Source organism: Numenius arquata, chromosome 10, assembly GCF_964106895.1.
Source record: "Numenius arquata chromosome 10, bNumArq3.hap1.1, whole genome shotgun sequence".
NCBI lineage: Eukaryota > Metazoa > Chordata > Aves > Charadriiformes > Scolopacidae > Numenius > Numenius arquata.
The window spans coordinates 21,750,132-21,764,936 of record NC_133585.1 but is presented as its reverse complement, the minus strand read 5'-3'; the positions used below and the strand labels follow the sequence as shown (position 1 = coordinate 21,764,936).

General features: G+C 41.9%; 1 protein-coding gene across 2 annotated transcripts in view; it reads left to right on the top strand.

The window, feature by feature from the left end:
• PRKG1 (protein kinase cGMP-dependent 1) overlaps positions 1-14,805 on the top strand; it is a 560,704-nt gene that overhangs the window by 420,400 nt on the left and 125,499 nt on the right. For both annotated transcript variants that reach the window (XM_074155210.1, XM_074155209.1), the window contains exon 6: positions 12,661-12,738. In XM_074155210.1, the coding sequence (XP_074011311.1) occupies positions 12,661-12,738 (78 nt within the window). The remainder of the gene's footprint in view (positions 1-12,660; positions 12,739-14,805) is intronic.

Here is a 14,805-nt window from a genome sequence, read left to right as displayed (position 1 = left end):
GTTTCTAATGCATCTACATTTAGAGAAAATTAAGGAAGGAATTTTCTTTACCAATAACGTATTAAACTAAATAATGAATTTTTTAGATTCTCTTTCCTCCTCTTTCTCCCTTTTAAGTGCATGGTGCATTTAGGAATCAAAACTGTATCTCAGGTCTTCATTAAAACCTTAATGGATTCATCCAGTCCAGATCAACCTGGCTCACTTTCTGTAGGTGTCTCGTCATCTGCTTGATATTCTGCAACATCCCTCATCTTAGAGGGGGCTGTATAAAAATCTTTGAAGCTCAGCAAATCTACCTGCTCAGGACAGCTTCTGCTATTCAGCCAGCCCCATGGGCATTCAAGAGCCTCTGAACATGCTCAGGTTTGTTCAAAACGGTTGGTTTTGAGAGTGTGCCAGGAAAGAAAGCTGAAGGTGACAGCAGGACTTGCCTCCTCCCCAAGAAGTTTTATAGTCATGTCAGATCAGAAGGTTCCAGTAAAGTAAGAGTTGAGCAAACCTCATGATTATATGAGAGGAGACAGAGGAGCCTCCTTTCACCACAGGACTCTTCTCTGACTTTCAAGGAGTACGAAAAAGAGAAGAAGCCTCAGTAGATTAAAAAGGTGGGGAGCACAGAAACGGCTCCTATAATGGTGCTGCCATTATAGGAGGAAGATGCTCAGGAGTGGGAAAGGAAGGGGCCATAAGCTCCTTCCATCTTGTGCATGGGTCTTCCCTTTTGAACACAGGAACATGGGCCAACATTTGCCAGATGTGGTCCCTTATACATTGTGTTGCCTTTTATGCATCCCTGGAAACTGGGCTTGATGAGCACTGGGTTGAAGTCCAGTGGAATCTAGAAGAAAGTAAAATTGGAGCAGAAAATACAAAGTTGTGTTTTTCATGACTAGAAGATGATACCAGTGAAGTTTATCTCTACTTCGTGCCCTTTTCCTTAGTGTTGTTCAGTATAGGGGACTTCTTTGATGAGGCATCTTTGTTTAGTGTCAAACCTAATAAATCTTGAGTATGTATCTCACAAAAGTGACAAGTGGACCTATTTATCCACTATTTATTACCACGAGGGGAGCTGTGTTAAGGTTGGATGTTCTGGTGTTATGACCTTAACTTTTATGGTGTAAAAGAAAACAGAATTGATCAGCTGTGCATTCTGGGTTGTGGAAATACCAGAGACAGGGTACTGCTGCTGCTGCTTTCCACGTGAGAAGTCAACCTTCAGGAAGCTCCTGAATGATCACAACTCTAATGTCATATTTACAGCTTAATGTGAAAGTCTTGAATCCACGGTGAAAATTCACCCTGTGTTTCAGGACCAGCAGTTTCACCAAAGGAGTTGTCAGAGTTGGAAAAATCACACTTTGGAGACTATCTTTTGCTCTAAACTGAGTATGTTGAGTCACTGGAGTTACTCTTTTCTACAACTTCAGTTTTTATTACCATTTCCATCACCTATGTCACATTGTCCCCAGCTGTGTTGGTGGTACCCCCCAGCAGCTCATCTGGGAGAGGACTGGTTCCAGCTCAATTCTTGGATGTCTTGTATGTCTGTGGGACACTGAAATTGGAGGAAATTTTGAGAAGAAGGAAAAGAAGGATGGCACCAGCCCCAGCTCCATCCCTACCCATGCAGTGTGCTCCCCTCCCCGCTGGCTCTCTGCACAAAGCGGTGAAATTCAGATTCATGGAACAGTAGTACCAAATCCCAGAAGTAACAAACAGAAAATTAAAGCAATCGTTTAACCAAAGAACTTCATTTTAGGAATGTTTATCACAGCTTTACATTTCAGAAATGTCAAAGGACTGATGTAGGACTGCTGTTTTATTCATTTTGTTTTGTACTCAGCGGAGTCGGTGTAGGCTGCATTTGTGTTCTCCTCAACGAAGCAGTTGTTGAATATATCTCTTTGACTGCTCCCCTACATCCTCTTATATTCCTTTCTTCTGGAGAAATCCTTGTGACCAACTTCTCAGAAGCACGTGTTGTATCTTGATATTAGGGGGTGTGCCAGGAGCTGCTTGGTTGTTTTTTTCAGTCTAAGGAAAAGGCATTTCTTAGCAAACTGGTTACTCCTCCTTGTTTGATTTGTAGCTTGGTTTTTTTATCAGATCCTCACCTTCTATCTCAGGAGGATGCGAAAGCAGCCTCAGGTGAGGACAGATAAACCCACCATTTGTGGTGATTTGTATTATTCCGTACTCTGGACTTGAGCATCCACACCCAAACAGTCCCTTTAGGTGCATTAGGACTATTGTTGTTTAGGGGATGCTTGTGTGGGAATTGGAAGCAACCGGTAAACTACAGAACACACCACAATTGGAGAAGACACCCAGACTGCCCAAAATGTGTCCAGGAGCATGTTATTTTCTCATTCCTGTCACAGTCCATTAAGAAGCCACAGTGAATCACTGCAGTACAAATAAAATGTTTACTGCAAGGCTTTACCAAGGCGACAGCTTTATTACAAAACAGCTTTGACTTTAAAATATATATTCAAATACCTAGGTTGAATTCAAATAGCTTGATTTTTAAGGAGGAAGAGTAAGTTTGTAATCCATTAGGGAGAAAAATTTCCTGCAGAAGATTGCAGCTCAGGTAGAGCCAGCTGAATCTGAAAATAAGGGTTGGAAACCCCAGGTTGTCGTAGGGTCGTCCCAACAACCAGTTCACAACCATTTGGGATGGTGGAGCTATTAATGTACTGAATTCCTGCTGGGATACCCCACCTTGGGCCACTCTGCACTTCCTCATCCCCTGATGTACAGTGGCAGGTGGATATGGGACAAGCTGCTCGGCAGCATCCCTTGGTCTATTGGGCTTATCCTTCCTCATCTGCTTTCCCAACCCTGTGCTCCATAATGACATTGAACTAAAAGACATGAGTTAACCCTTGATTCCCATCAGTGACGCATCTTTCTCCTATTTTAATTTCCCGCTTGCTTAACTTTAGCTAAGCTCCTGTTTGGGGGGATGTTGAGACATCTGGCGGCCGGTCACAAGTGGTGTTCCCCAGGGCTCAGTGTTGGGACCATTTCTGTTTAACATCTTCATTGATGATCTTGATAAGGACACAGAGTGTATCATCTGTAAGTTCGCAGATGACACCAAGTTAAGCGGGAGTGTTGGTCTGCATGAGGACAGGGAGGCTCTACAGAGAGACTTAGATAGGTTGGATCGATGGGCCGGCATTAATGGTATGAGCTTCAACAAGACCAAGTGCCAGGTCCTGCACTTGGGCCACAACAACCCCATGCATCGGTACAGGCTGGGGAAAGTGTGACTGGAAAGCTGCCCGGCGGAAAAGGACTTGGGGGTTCTCATTGACAAGCGGCTGAATATGAGCCGGCAGTGTGCCCATGTGGCCAAGAAAGCCAACGGCATCCTGGCTTGTATTAGAAATAGTGTGACCAGCAGAAGTAGGGAGGTGATTGTGCCCCTGTACTCAGCACTGGTGAGGCCACACCTGGAGTATTGTGTCCAGTTTTGGGCACCTCAATCCAAGAGAGATATCGAGGTGCTGGAGCGAGTGCAGAGGAGGGCAACGAAGCTGGGGAAGGGCCTGGAGAATAAATCTGATGAAGAGCGATTGAGGGAGCTGGGACTGTTTAGTTTGAGGAAGAGGAAACTGAGGGGTGACCTCATCACTCTCTACAGCTACTTGAAAGGAGACTGTAGAGAGGTTGGTGCTGGTCTCTTCTCACAAGCAAATAGCAATAGAACAAGAGGGAATGGCTTCAAGCTGCAACAGGGTAGGTTTAGACTGGAAATTAGGAAAAAATTCTTCACAGAAAGAGTGGTCAGACACTGGAAGGGGCTGCCCAGGGAGGTGGTTGAGTCACCATCCTTGGACGAGTTTAAGAGTCTCTCAGATGTGGTGTTGGGGGATATGGTGTAGGGAAAAACTGTAGAGTAGGGTAGATGGTTGGACTTGATGATCCCAAGGGTCTTTTCCAACCTAGATGATTCTATGATTCTAAGATCTTGAGTGTCAAAAATCAGATCCACCCCCTGCGCTTTGATTCATGGGATAAATTAGCAAAGGACCACGCCATGATAATGTTGCCCTTTGGCCATTTCAAGGAGCAGCATTTTTAGATAATTCACACGAGCGAGAAACATAGTAAAACCAGGGAAACAAAGTTTTGTGATTCCTAAGGAAGTCAATCCAGAAGGTTAATATTAAACCTTCTTGGTTTTGCAGCATTTTTCAGCAAATAAACATTTTTTAAAATGGTATTTTGTTAACATTAAAGTTGTCATTTCAGAACCGAAGAAATGTTTAAGGCAGAAAGTCCAGAACAGAAACAGAAGTATTTTGAAAGCTGCTTATGTTTGGAGTTTAGCTGATGATTCTGTGAATTATTTTTTTTTAAACCACCAGCAAAATAACATCTTTAGATGTATTTTTTAAAAAAGAAATGCACCTCGGGGGAGATGGATTATTCACTGGGCGCTGTCATCAAACTTGTGTTACCCTCACTGGTTTATGTGTTGCAAACCTCACCACAGGGAGTGAAACTCCTTGTTTCAAAGCCACCTCTGTGTTTCTGCTCCCCTGATGTGACCTTTGGCAGGGTTTTGGCCTCTCGGCGCCCCACCTGACGTGGGTTACGGAGCCCTCCACACACAGAAATCTATTTTCCACCTTTTCCCAAATGTTCTCAGTATAAGCACAGCAGTCAAAGGCATCCAGCTAGAGGAAAAATAAAGTTTTCTGAAGGTTAAGCATCGAGGTTTCTCCATGAAGCCTGTGTCAACACATGGTCAGGCATTAAAAGCTTCTCAGTTTTTGATGGTGCCTGGTAACAGAAGCTCCAATTGAAGTTGGTGACTGACAAAGTAAGGTTGGTGGACCAAAGCCTTCACCTAAACATGGGCGTCTGCTGTTGCAAAGCTCGTGTTTTCTCTGTGCGGTGGGTGAGATGTCCACTACTGTGCTGTGGAGGAGGACTTCATCCCAATGTGGTGGCATGTGAGGAATGCCAAAAGCAGGGCAAGGCATCCTAAGCTCATGTGGTTGGCACAGACGGTGGTGGCACAAGGCTACGTCCTGCACAGTGCCCAGTTGTTGCGTGTGCGTCTGGCCACCCTTGGAGAGGCATCCATCTGAGCTGCTCTTCTTTGGCTGTTCCCACCATGCAAAGTTTTGGCTGTTTAGGTGTAGTGTTGGGAAGGAAGAAAGGTGACTTTTTCTCCAATTAGTGGAATACTGTGAGTTTGTGAGCTGTGAATCGTTTCCATGCTCAATGGAGGGTTGTGATAGAAACCTCTCTGGGAAGGATGAGGTGCAGAAATTCAAATTTCAAACACTAGCCATGATGTCACCATTGCAAACAAAGATGAAAAGAGGGAGAAAGCGTATGTAGTATGTGATGCTACGCATGTGTAATGGCTAGTGGAGGAAATTAATTGCAAAAATACCTTTTCTGAAAGAGATGGTATCGAGTGATAGCTGAGAGCACCCAATCCGGTTTGTATGTGTGCTCAGTCAAGCCCATGCGTTTGGGTCTTGTATAAGTGGGAGGTTTTGGTTGGTGAGGACTTGTGGTTTTGGTCTCAGGGAGCACAGTGACTCAAAAAGGCAGTTACTGTAAAAATGTGGTGCTATTTGTTGTTGACAGCTAATGCCCCACTGTTTCTAATTTTGTCAGTATTCAATGCAAGGTAGGTCTCCTAAAAATCCAATTACTTCTCAAGAGAGTTTTAGTTCCATGGGGTGTTTCTCCTCTCAAGGCTGGGGTGGCACCGTGGTGTTCTGCATGGGATGAAGGAGTTTGTAAAGCAGGATATTTAATTTTTTTAGAGCATAATCTGACTCGCTCATGGGATGCTCTGTGCCTCTGCTGTTCTTCTGTGGGGTACATCAGGGAGGCTTAGCAGTGTCCTACTCTGTGAAACCCACTGAGTAAACATTTTATTCCCCCTTAGCACTAGGATTTTTTTCTTAGCTTTAAGTAAAATTGGCAACAGAGGAAAGGGGGGTGGGGAAGAGATTTTTATAGAAGCTGCTATTACTGGGCAAACTGGGGATCTCCAGGAAAGAGGCACTTGTGCTGATGGGCCAAGAGCTTCCAGGACTTGTGTTAATTTGGGTTGGAAAAGTTATTTAGTGAAACATTCAAGTTCTCTGTATGCTGAGGCTGATTTTAACCTAAACATGTGAAGGCCATTTAAACAAAGAATAGTACATGTTTTGGATGAAAATGTGGCTCTGGTGTTGCATAGAAATTGGCTTTGTTTAGGGTTAAGTTTGGTTTTTTTAAACAACTTTATTTCAATTTTATCTTTTTTTTTTCTAAGGGAAATGATAGTTTGGAGTGATGGTAACAGTTAATACAGAGCTGACTGATACCTAAATTTCAGTATGTTTGGTTGGATATTCACTATATCTACATCTAGCTTGGACCTGCCATACAACTTTCATTTATACTCGAGTAACATTTTTCTAAGAAATCTGATTTCTGCTGTTTCATTCAAGTAGTGTAAATTTAGTGTTTTTCTACTTTCAACTGTGTTCTAGACATGCTTAGTTTTTCATCCTAAGTATTAAAACCTGAAGTAGTTGATGATGATGGTGATGATGATGGCAATGGAGACCTTAAGTATGGGAGCAAGATGCAGCATTCACTACTTGATCCTAGGTCAGATGTTGAAGTTCTTGCTCTTCCTAAAATCAAGATAAATGCAAGTCTGCTATTCTGTCTCCATTGTCCAAATTGCTTTTAAATCAAGGTGTTGGTTTATATGGGAGGGAGGAAGTATTTATCAATCCACAGTGATCTAAGTGGATATATTTTACTTCGCATGTGAAAGTGGCTGAGAGATCATGAGGGCCTCCCTTGCACTGGGAGAAATACTTTTATTTTCTGTTGATCTACCTGGCCAGCCACGGAGGGAAAAGCCAGAGAGCTGTTCTTTTTAGGAGGCCACGTATAATTTTAGCTCATCATCATTGGATCATCATCATCAGTGGCTCATTTTGGAGATCTGGGGCTGGAGGTAGGTCAGAAATGAGCTCTGACAGCTTCTTCCCATTGGTGCTTCCTGAAACGGGGCTGCACCAGGAGCACAGAGCAGTCACTGGTGTCACTGGGATGGCTCTTGGCTTGTAAACGGCCAACAAGATGGACTACCCAGAAATCTTCATGCTAGTTTTACAGGCCTAGCCTAGAAAAGTTTTTAAATTCCTACTGAGTTCCATTCAGTTCAAAAGCCATGTATTGACCTCCTAATCCATCAAAAATGCTATTTACCCGCCCTCTCCAGCCTTTCTAGTGTCTCATTTATGTGATACAGAAGCATGAAGGGAAAGAGTTGCACAGATGGGCTGTAGCTCCCACAGGTGAGATTTAGCCCTTTCCAATGTTGTTTAGTTGAACTCAATGATCCCTTTAAGTTCTTGGTGAGAAAATGAGGATTATTAAGGAAAACAGATGATTACACAGGTCTTTTGTTGCAAAGGTTTCCTAGTATGCTGTATTAGTTTGTAACAAACAAATCAGATTTAAAAAAAACCCAAACAAAACCAACTATTGGTTCAGTGCCTTGATTTTTTTGTTCATTGCAAAAGATGATTGGGAAAACTCCCAGGTATTGTTAAAAATAAGGGTGCTCCTGATCCTAAAACCTCTTATTTAATGCTGTAGAGCAGAAGCTGGCAGTTGTCTGAGGCAAGGATCAGAGAGGTAACAAGTTGGAATTACACAGAATTTGCGTGGGGGGCCAGGGAAAGGGATTATAGAGAAATAAAGGTTAAGGATGGGCTGGTGTGAGGTGCTGGGAATGCTCCGCTGACACGGTGCTGGCTCACAGCAGCTGAGAAACACTCCGAGGACTTTGAAATGCTAACTAAGCTCGTTCTCTAATTTCTCTTTTTTTTTTTATTTTATTCCCCTCCTCCTCTCAGGCTTCCCTCTGTCTTGATGAAGTCGATTTTAAGGGAAATTTGAGCTTATGTAATAGATACATAACTTTCTCCTGCTTATACATATTTCATGTTTGTTTCCTATTAAAACATTCTGGTTAAGGACCTGTTCTTCTTTCCCTGAGAAAGATAATTAGAGCACTCTCTTTTTTGTTTTTTTCCTGCCTGACACATTTTTTTCTGTAAATATAATGCTGTGGCTTTGAGTTCAGAGTTGAGCTCCACTGGAAAGACTTGGAACCTTTATTTTACAAGTATTTAAATGCTTATAGGAATTAAACCATGTGTAGGGCAGATACTGAAATGAGAATTAGAACTTTCTTTTTAAGGAAACCTTCAGTCTCTAATTTCAGATGTGTTGCCTGTGCCAAAAAAGCAGAAAAACCAAGACACTTTTTTTTTTTTTTTAAAATCACCTATTTTTATTTTATCACTTATTTTTTTAGGAAGAAACCAATTATTGGATTACTTAACTGTCCTCCGATAAACACATGAGTGCTTGGGTCACAAGCTTGGCTTGCACTCTGCTTCCCTCTGTATATCCCTGCATTGCTAATGTTGCATCCCCTTACTGGTCTACACTGGGAAAAATTTTGATAAGGAGAAGATGGTCTTGCCTTACTCTTTTAGACTGTGAAAAATTTTTATTAGATAGGAAAATGGGGTATTAGGAGGCCATTCCATATTAGGCTCATTCAAGAGGCGATAAACCAGCTCTCGCTCTGTAGAGAAGTACCTTAAGGGCTTGATGTTACTTTATAAAACAACAGTCTAGTTAGCATGACAAATGCTCTAAATCTTGTGGCATTTATAATTCATTGAAGCTCAGCCTTTATCCCTATTTGCCAAAGCTTATAAAATATACATTTGCGGCTTGGTGGTATATGAGTGTTCCCAACAGTAATTTCTCAGCTTTATCATCACAGTTTTCTTGAGCGCTGACTCTCTCAGACTTTGATGCCAAGTTGGGATCTCGATGCCTTGGCTTATAACCCTTTGTTTTTTCCCCTCCCCCTGCACACACAAGCCCCTTGTAACTATTTGCTTTGCTGTCTGGTTATCTCGACCCTGGCCGGTCGTACAGCTGTATTTTTCCAGCCTACGTTTCTCTTCAGATTTTCTCCATCCCATTTTTATGCTGGATTTCAGCTGCGGTTTTCTGCTGGAGGAAAGGAAATGTAAGAATAGTTAATATAGTCTAGTCGACCCTTCCAGTGAGGAATTAATTTCCGTGTTTTGCTTTAATTTTGTTGTGGCCTTGAGGAGCTGTGTCTTAAGAACCGTGCTCAAAAACCTACCTGATGCTTAGGTTTCAGTGAAATCTATCTGAGGTATTAAATTAGCTTTCATCCCTGAACCTTGGTATTGCTTCTGAAAACACAGCATTCTGTCCAGAGTCCCTTTCTCTTGGAACAAAAGTCTAAAAACACAAAAATTCAATTTCTAATCCCAAATCTGGAGTATTACACTAGTTGCATATGTTTTTATTTCACTGCAGAGGTGGGATGGAAATATTTATTACCCATTTTAAAGACATCCTGGAAGTTCTTTGACCGGTTATATACAGGGCTTTGAAGCTGTAATTTTAAAAGATGCCAAGAAGTTGTTGTTCTCTCCATCAGAAGGATTCCCTTCAACAGAGCCTGGCGCCCAACAGCTTGCTAGAGCTCAGCCATTGAATTTAATCTTGCAAATGCAAATCCAGAAGCAGTAGTGGGGTCAGTCTAAAGCTATTCAAGACCCATTGAACCTGCTAGCTTTTCTGTTTGGGTTTTTTTTTTTTTTGTGATTTTAATTCAAATATCATTCCTTTGTGTGTGCCACCACACCACTGTAGAGCTGTAGGAATTGTTGATTTTCCTCATGCTGTTCTTGGACTGTTTTTTTCCTAGATGAGATGGAGCTTGTGTTGCGAAAATGAATCAGCTGAGCCATGAATAATATGGGCAACATTTCCCAAAGCACTTCTTCAGATGACTTTGTATGATGGTACTATATGTACCTGAGAACATATTGCTACCTTATACGTAGCCAGCTAAAAGCAAGAGGCTTGTAATTATTTTTATTTGCATGTGTTGTAAGTGAGCACTTAACATGCTTTGCCTGCTTTGCATAGTGCTTCCAGTCTAAAGAGAAATAATTCGGTTAGGAGGGTGAAGCTCACAGATGAGTTGATTTGTCTTAGAAGAGGAGGATTTACGAGGAAGAGCATTGTTAGAAGATGGGGAAGGACAGGTTGATTCAAGCAAGAAGAATTGCAGTAGGGCCAGGTGGAATTAGCTGTGAAAGAAATGGGCTGGAATACGTAAAAACAAACGTGGACGGCAAGAAAGGCATGGAGAGAGGCGTCGGTGAGGAGGAGGTCAATCAAAATGAAAGCTCTGTCCGATTGGGCACTCAAGGAAAGACTAGAGGGGTATGATTTGAATGTTGGAAGAAGGACTTGCAGTGTTTTGAATGAGACTAGAGCCCAGGGGAAAAAAAAAATGCAGCAGAGAAGAGATGCTGAAGTAAGAGGCAGCTTCAGATCCTTCAAAACTCAAACTTGTTCTCCTCCCATTCCTTTTGTGGAAGCCTAGGTGGAAAGGTTGGGAGGACTCATGGATGGGAATCGGATACGGCAGCAGGACTATGAGTCTTAGGCCTAAGTGGCTGGTGCAGTTGCAATTGGTGGCTAAGACCAAGAAATGGCCTTTTTGGAAGAAGCTTTTGCCCTGTTGAACATGTTATTTGGCCAGAAGTCGGGAGTCAGCTGTTAAGGCAGCATCAGCTGAAAATTGCACAAAAGTCATACAAGCAGTAGCAGTTTAATATGTCTAATGAGTATGTGTTGCACATACTAAAATTGGAAACCTTTTGACGAGCATTTTCAACCATTAGGTTTTTGGGAGCCTACAAGATTCCACTTGAAGAGGGTGTGATCCCCACACCTTATAAAATCAGGCCCTTTCAAGGAGTCTCAACCTGGATGCTCAAAAACGTGCATCCTCAAAATCTCCTATCCATAAACACTCCATGTAAGAAGTAAAACTCTGTGAGTTTGTGTCCATGGTCTCCTTCAGGCTTTTTCCTTCTTTCTACTCTTGCACATGCAAGTCAGAAAAAAAGCTGTGGTTTTTAGACCTATCAGTGTCCAGTCAGGATCAGGGCAACCCACAAGTTAAGTCGTCCTGACCCACCTTCTCTGGTCCCTTTTCTGAAGACTGACATGATAATATTTGGTATTTGTGATTCTGATAAATGTCTTTTTTATTTTATTAAACTTCTGGAGTGTCTGAAGAGTATTAATTACTAACACACTGCTTTGACATTCTTATTTTATTTACCCAGATTTTTATTTTTTTTTAGAATAGTGAAAATACCTACAGCCTAACTATATGTATTTTAAAGAACTAACCTAATTAATTCCTTATTATAGTTCACTAAGATATTTTTTCTTTTTCCTTGGACAATCGCTTTTCATTAATATCCCCATGTACCCAGTGCTCCCAAGCCACAGATTTTTTTCTTAGATGTGGCAGATACAGACTCATAACAGACCCCAATGTGAAAATAAATAGGTAAAGGCTTATGTAAACGTATGTGGCACCAAAAAGGTTGAGTGTAAAGATAAATAAATAAACGCAGGACAATAAAATACCCTTGGAAGAAAACATCTCAAGCTTATCCAAATTCTAAGATTCTGAGTAATTCCTCTGTCTTAGCTCAAATCCATCCTTCCTGTTGTTTATACATACTCTGGGATTAAAAGATCTGGCAGGCTTTTCTGGGGCTTTGTGCTTTACTGTAGCTTCAGACAACGCCAGAGCGCAGGGATGATTTTGGGGAGGTTTTGTCACAAATCAGTGCTGGGACAGAGCAGACCTGACGCCCGCAGCCCCAACTGTGCTCTCTGCAGGGGCTTGGTTAAAAAAGCCCAGCAGTTGTTTGACCAGTAGGAGACGTAGGCAAAGATGTTGGGTGGGAAGCTCTTGGCGTTCCTCTGCTTACTGCTGAACGGATGTTTGTTGAATTTGCAAGGGGTAGAGCACCTCTGAAGAAAATGCAAGGGTTTGAGGGGACTGAATATGGTTGTGGAGTCTTTATTTAGAACATACCAGCTTTTATTTTTTTTTGGTGGTGTATAAATGCCTATTGATTTTGATGGGGTAATACAAGGGATGAAGCTATCCCATCAAGAGTAGATGCAAGCACTGATAAGCTGTGACATAAATTGAGCAAGGGATATTCCACAAAATAAGGCAAAAAAGACTGATTAAACTACTATAGTAACAGGAGAAGAGCAAAAATTATTTGTTGAATAAAGCCCTTGCTAGCAAAGCTGTAAAAATACCAAAAAAAATACCAACCAAAAAAAATGGAAAAGAACTGTTTTTATAGCAGACATATTATTGCAGTTTACTTCATGTACCACATTCTCTGTTGAAAATTCCTCTGTCTGGTTTATTTAGTATAAATGGATTTAGGCCATGAGGATAATTCATCTGGGCAAAAGTTGGCACTAGCACAGTAAGAAGAAAAATGGGCAAGCCATAAACGGTTTCATTTTAATTATTATATTTCTTGACACAAGACAATTTTTAAATCACGGCCAGTGTCAGACTGGGATAAAATTGGTCCAGGATTACGTTTCCATAAGCGTTATCTTGCAAAGCTGCCAAACTATCTGCTGAATAATGGTCTCCAGTTCTATTTGTTCATCTTAATTTTTTTTTTTTTTTTTTTTTTACAGACGCATTATGAAAGCGGAGAGTATATTATACGACAAGGTGCTCGAGGGGACACGTTCTTTATAATCAGCAAAGGAAAGGTAAGATGAGGTCCTTTGCAGGCGAGTGGGACAATGACGATGGTGGTGATGCGCTCTGGAAATTCAGTGCCACCCAGAGCTTTCTCTTTCCCTGCCCTGAGGTGCAAATGTTGCAACACTTGATGTTTAATTAAACTCATTGGCACTGTATCAGTAGGGAAGAGTGGCCTGAAGGGGAAAAAGTAGATCTCATGCTATTTTACACATGTGCTCACAGTGAGCACTTTGGGGTTGAGAAAAGTTGTTGAGTCTCAGTAAGTGACCAAAAAGCTCAATTCTTTTTTTAACAATCTACCCTACGATACTCAACGTTTTCTTTGTTAAGTATCCCTCTTACAAGGCTGACTTCCAGACTTCATTCCCATGGCTATCACTTCTCAGCTCCTCCCAATTAAATAATAGGAAGTCAGAGAAGTCTGAGCTTTCTCCTTGGGGAAGAAAAAAGGTCTAAGTTTTTGTTCCACTGCTCACAGGTAAAATATGCTTTTAGACTTCTTTTCCCATAAAATCCTGATGGAATTTTATAGATAGAGTTTTTTTTCTTCCATTCAACTTCATTTTTTTAACTGGCCTAATACAATTACACTTGAGAAACATTTGGCTTCTTTCCACGTAGAGGATGGAGATATTCAAGGGAATACACAGTGATTTCCCACTGCAGATGAGATGTGATGCAGGGAAAGTAAATACAAATGGATAAATATGCTTGAAAGTAGGCCAGCCCCAATCTCCTTGTTCCTGCGTCTGATGTCCGCACCAAGGCACGTATTAACGTTGGCCGTGCGTAACTGAGGGTAGCAAAAACCCCGTGGCATCTGTAGAGGAAGAGTGTGGGTGTTGTACACACCATTGGGCCGTTTCCCAAGGCAGCAGTCAACCCTCGGGTACTAAAATGAGATTTTCACCATCGTCTACCATTCTCTATCTCTGGGAGCTAATCTTCATCAGAAGGAAAAAATGGGTTTTTTCAGATGAGTTAGTTAATCATGGACAAATTTCTGAAATCAAGATAATCATGGGCTGCAGAAAGCTGATGTTATTCCCTCATGCCCTTTCATTTCCCTCTACTCAGAAGTAATATGTCGTCTTCTCCTAGAATAAGGACAACCATGATGCACGTTTCAAATCGTTTTGGCGGGGTTTTTTTCCCTTTTTTAATGGGCAAAAATAATGGGAGGGTGCACCTCTTTTCACGGTTGAGTGTTTGAAACCCTTCTTGCCATGTTGGCCAGCCTGTTGGTAATGATGCTTTTGCCCCACGTGGTCATGTGGATCCCATCCCTTCCTAGCAGTCCTCAATCTTCAAAGAATGGCCCTTGGTTGTAAAAATGAAATTCCCGTTTATACCAGCTCGGCAACTAGTTGTTGACCTGCATCTCCTCAAGCCCTTACACCTCGCCTTCAGGATGGAGGAGAAAACCACCTGCCGCTCCAGAGCCCTGTGGTCCTGCTTGAGATGCTCCTTGGCTTTATCTGTGGCCTTTGCTACTTTATCTTTCTGTGACAGTTGATGGCCAGAAAAACAGAGCTAAAATAAAGCAACGCACATGGGCTTGCTGAGAAATTCCTAGACCTCAGCTGGATCCTGATGGCTTGACAGAAATTCTCGCAGGGAGAGTTAAATTATGCCCAGTTTTCTCTTCCAAGCTTCCTGATTTTGCAAAAGAACTATCGCTGACTGATAGAAGATGGACGGAGTTGGAGAGTGTTTAATTGCAATGCCTGTATTGGGACATAAGAGCTACAACAGTGGATGTAGGAACTAACCCATGCTAAGGATACAGCCCAGGGTAGGAGGAATAGAGCCTTAGCAGTGAAACATGGAAAAAATAGCAGTGAAATACAGAATTAACAAATCAATGTATGCTGCCTGGGACTTGCTGAAGCAGGGGCACATAATGTCCCATGCTAAAACCTGACTCAGGCATCCTAATAAGCCAGAAAAAATGCTGGCTGCAGCTCATGTGCCTGGGACTTCACGTGTACTTTCAGCTTTCAGTGGCATCGCGTGAGTATTAGAGTTTTATCAGCAAGAGCTACTTATAAAAAAATCTGCCTTGCCTTTTA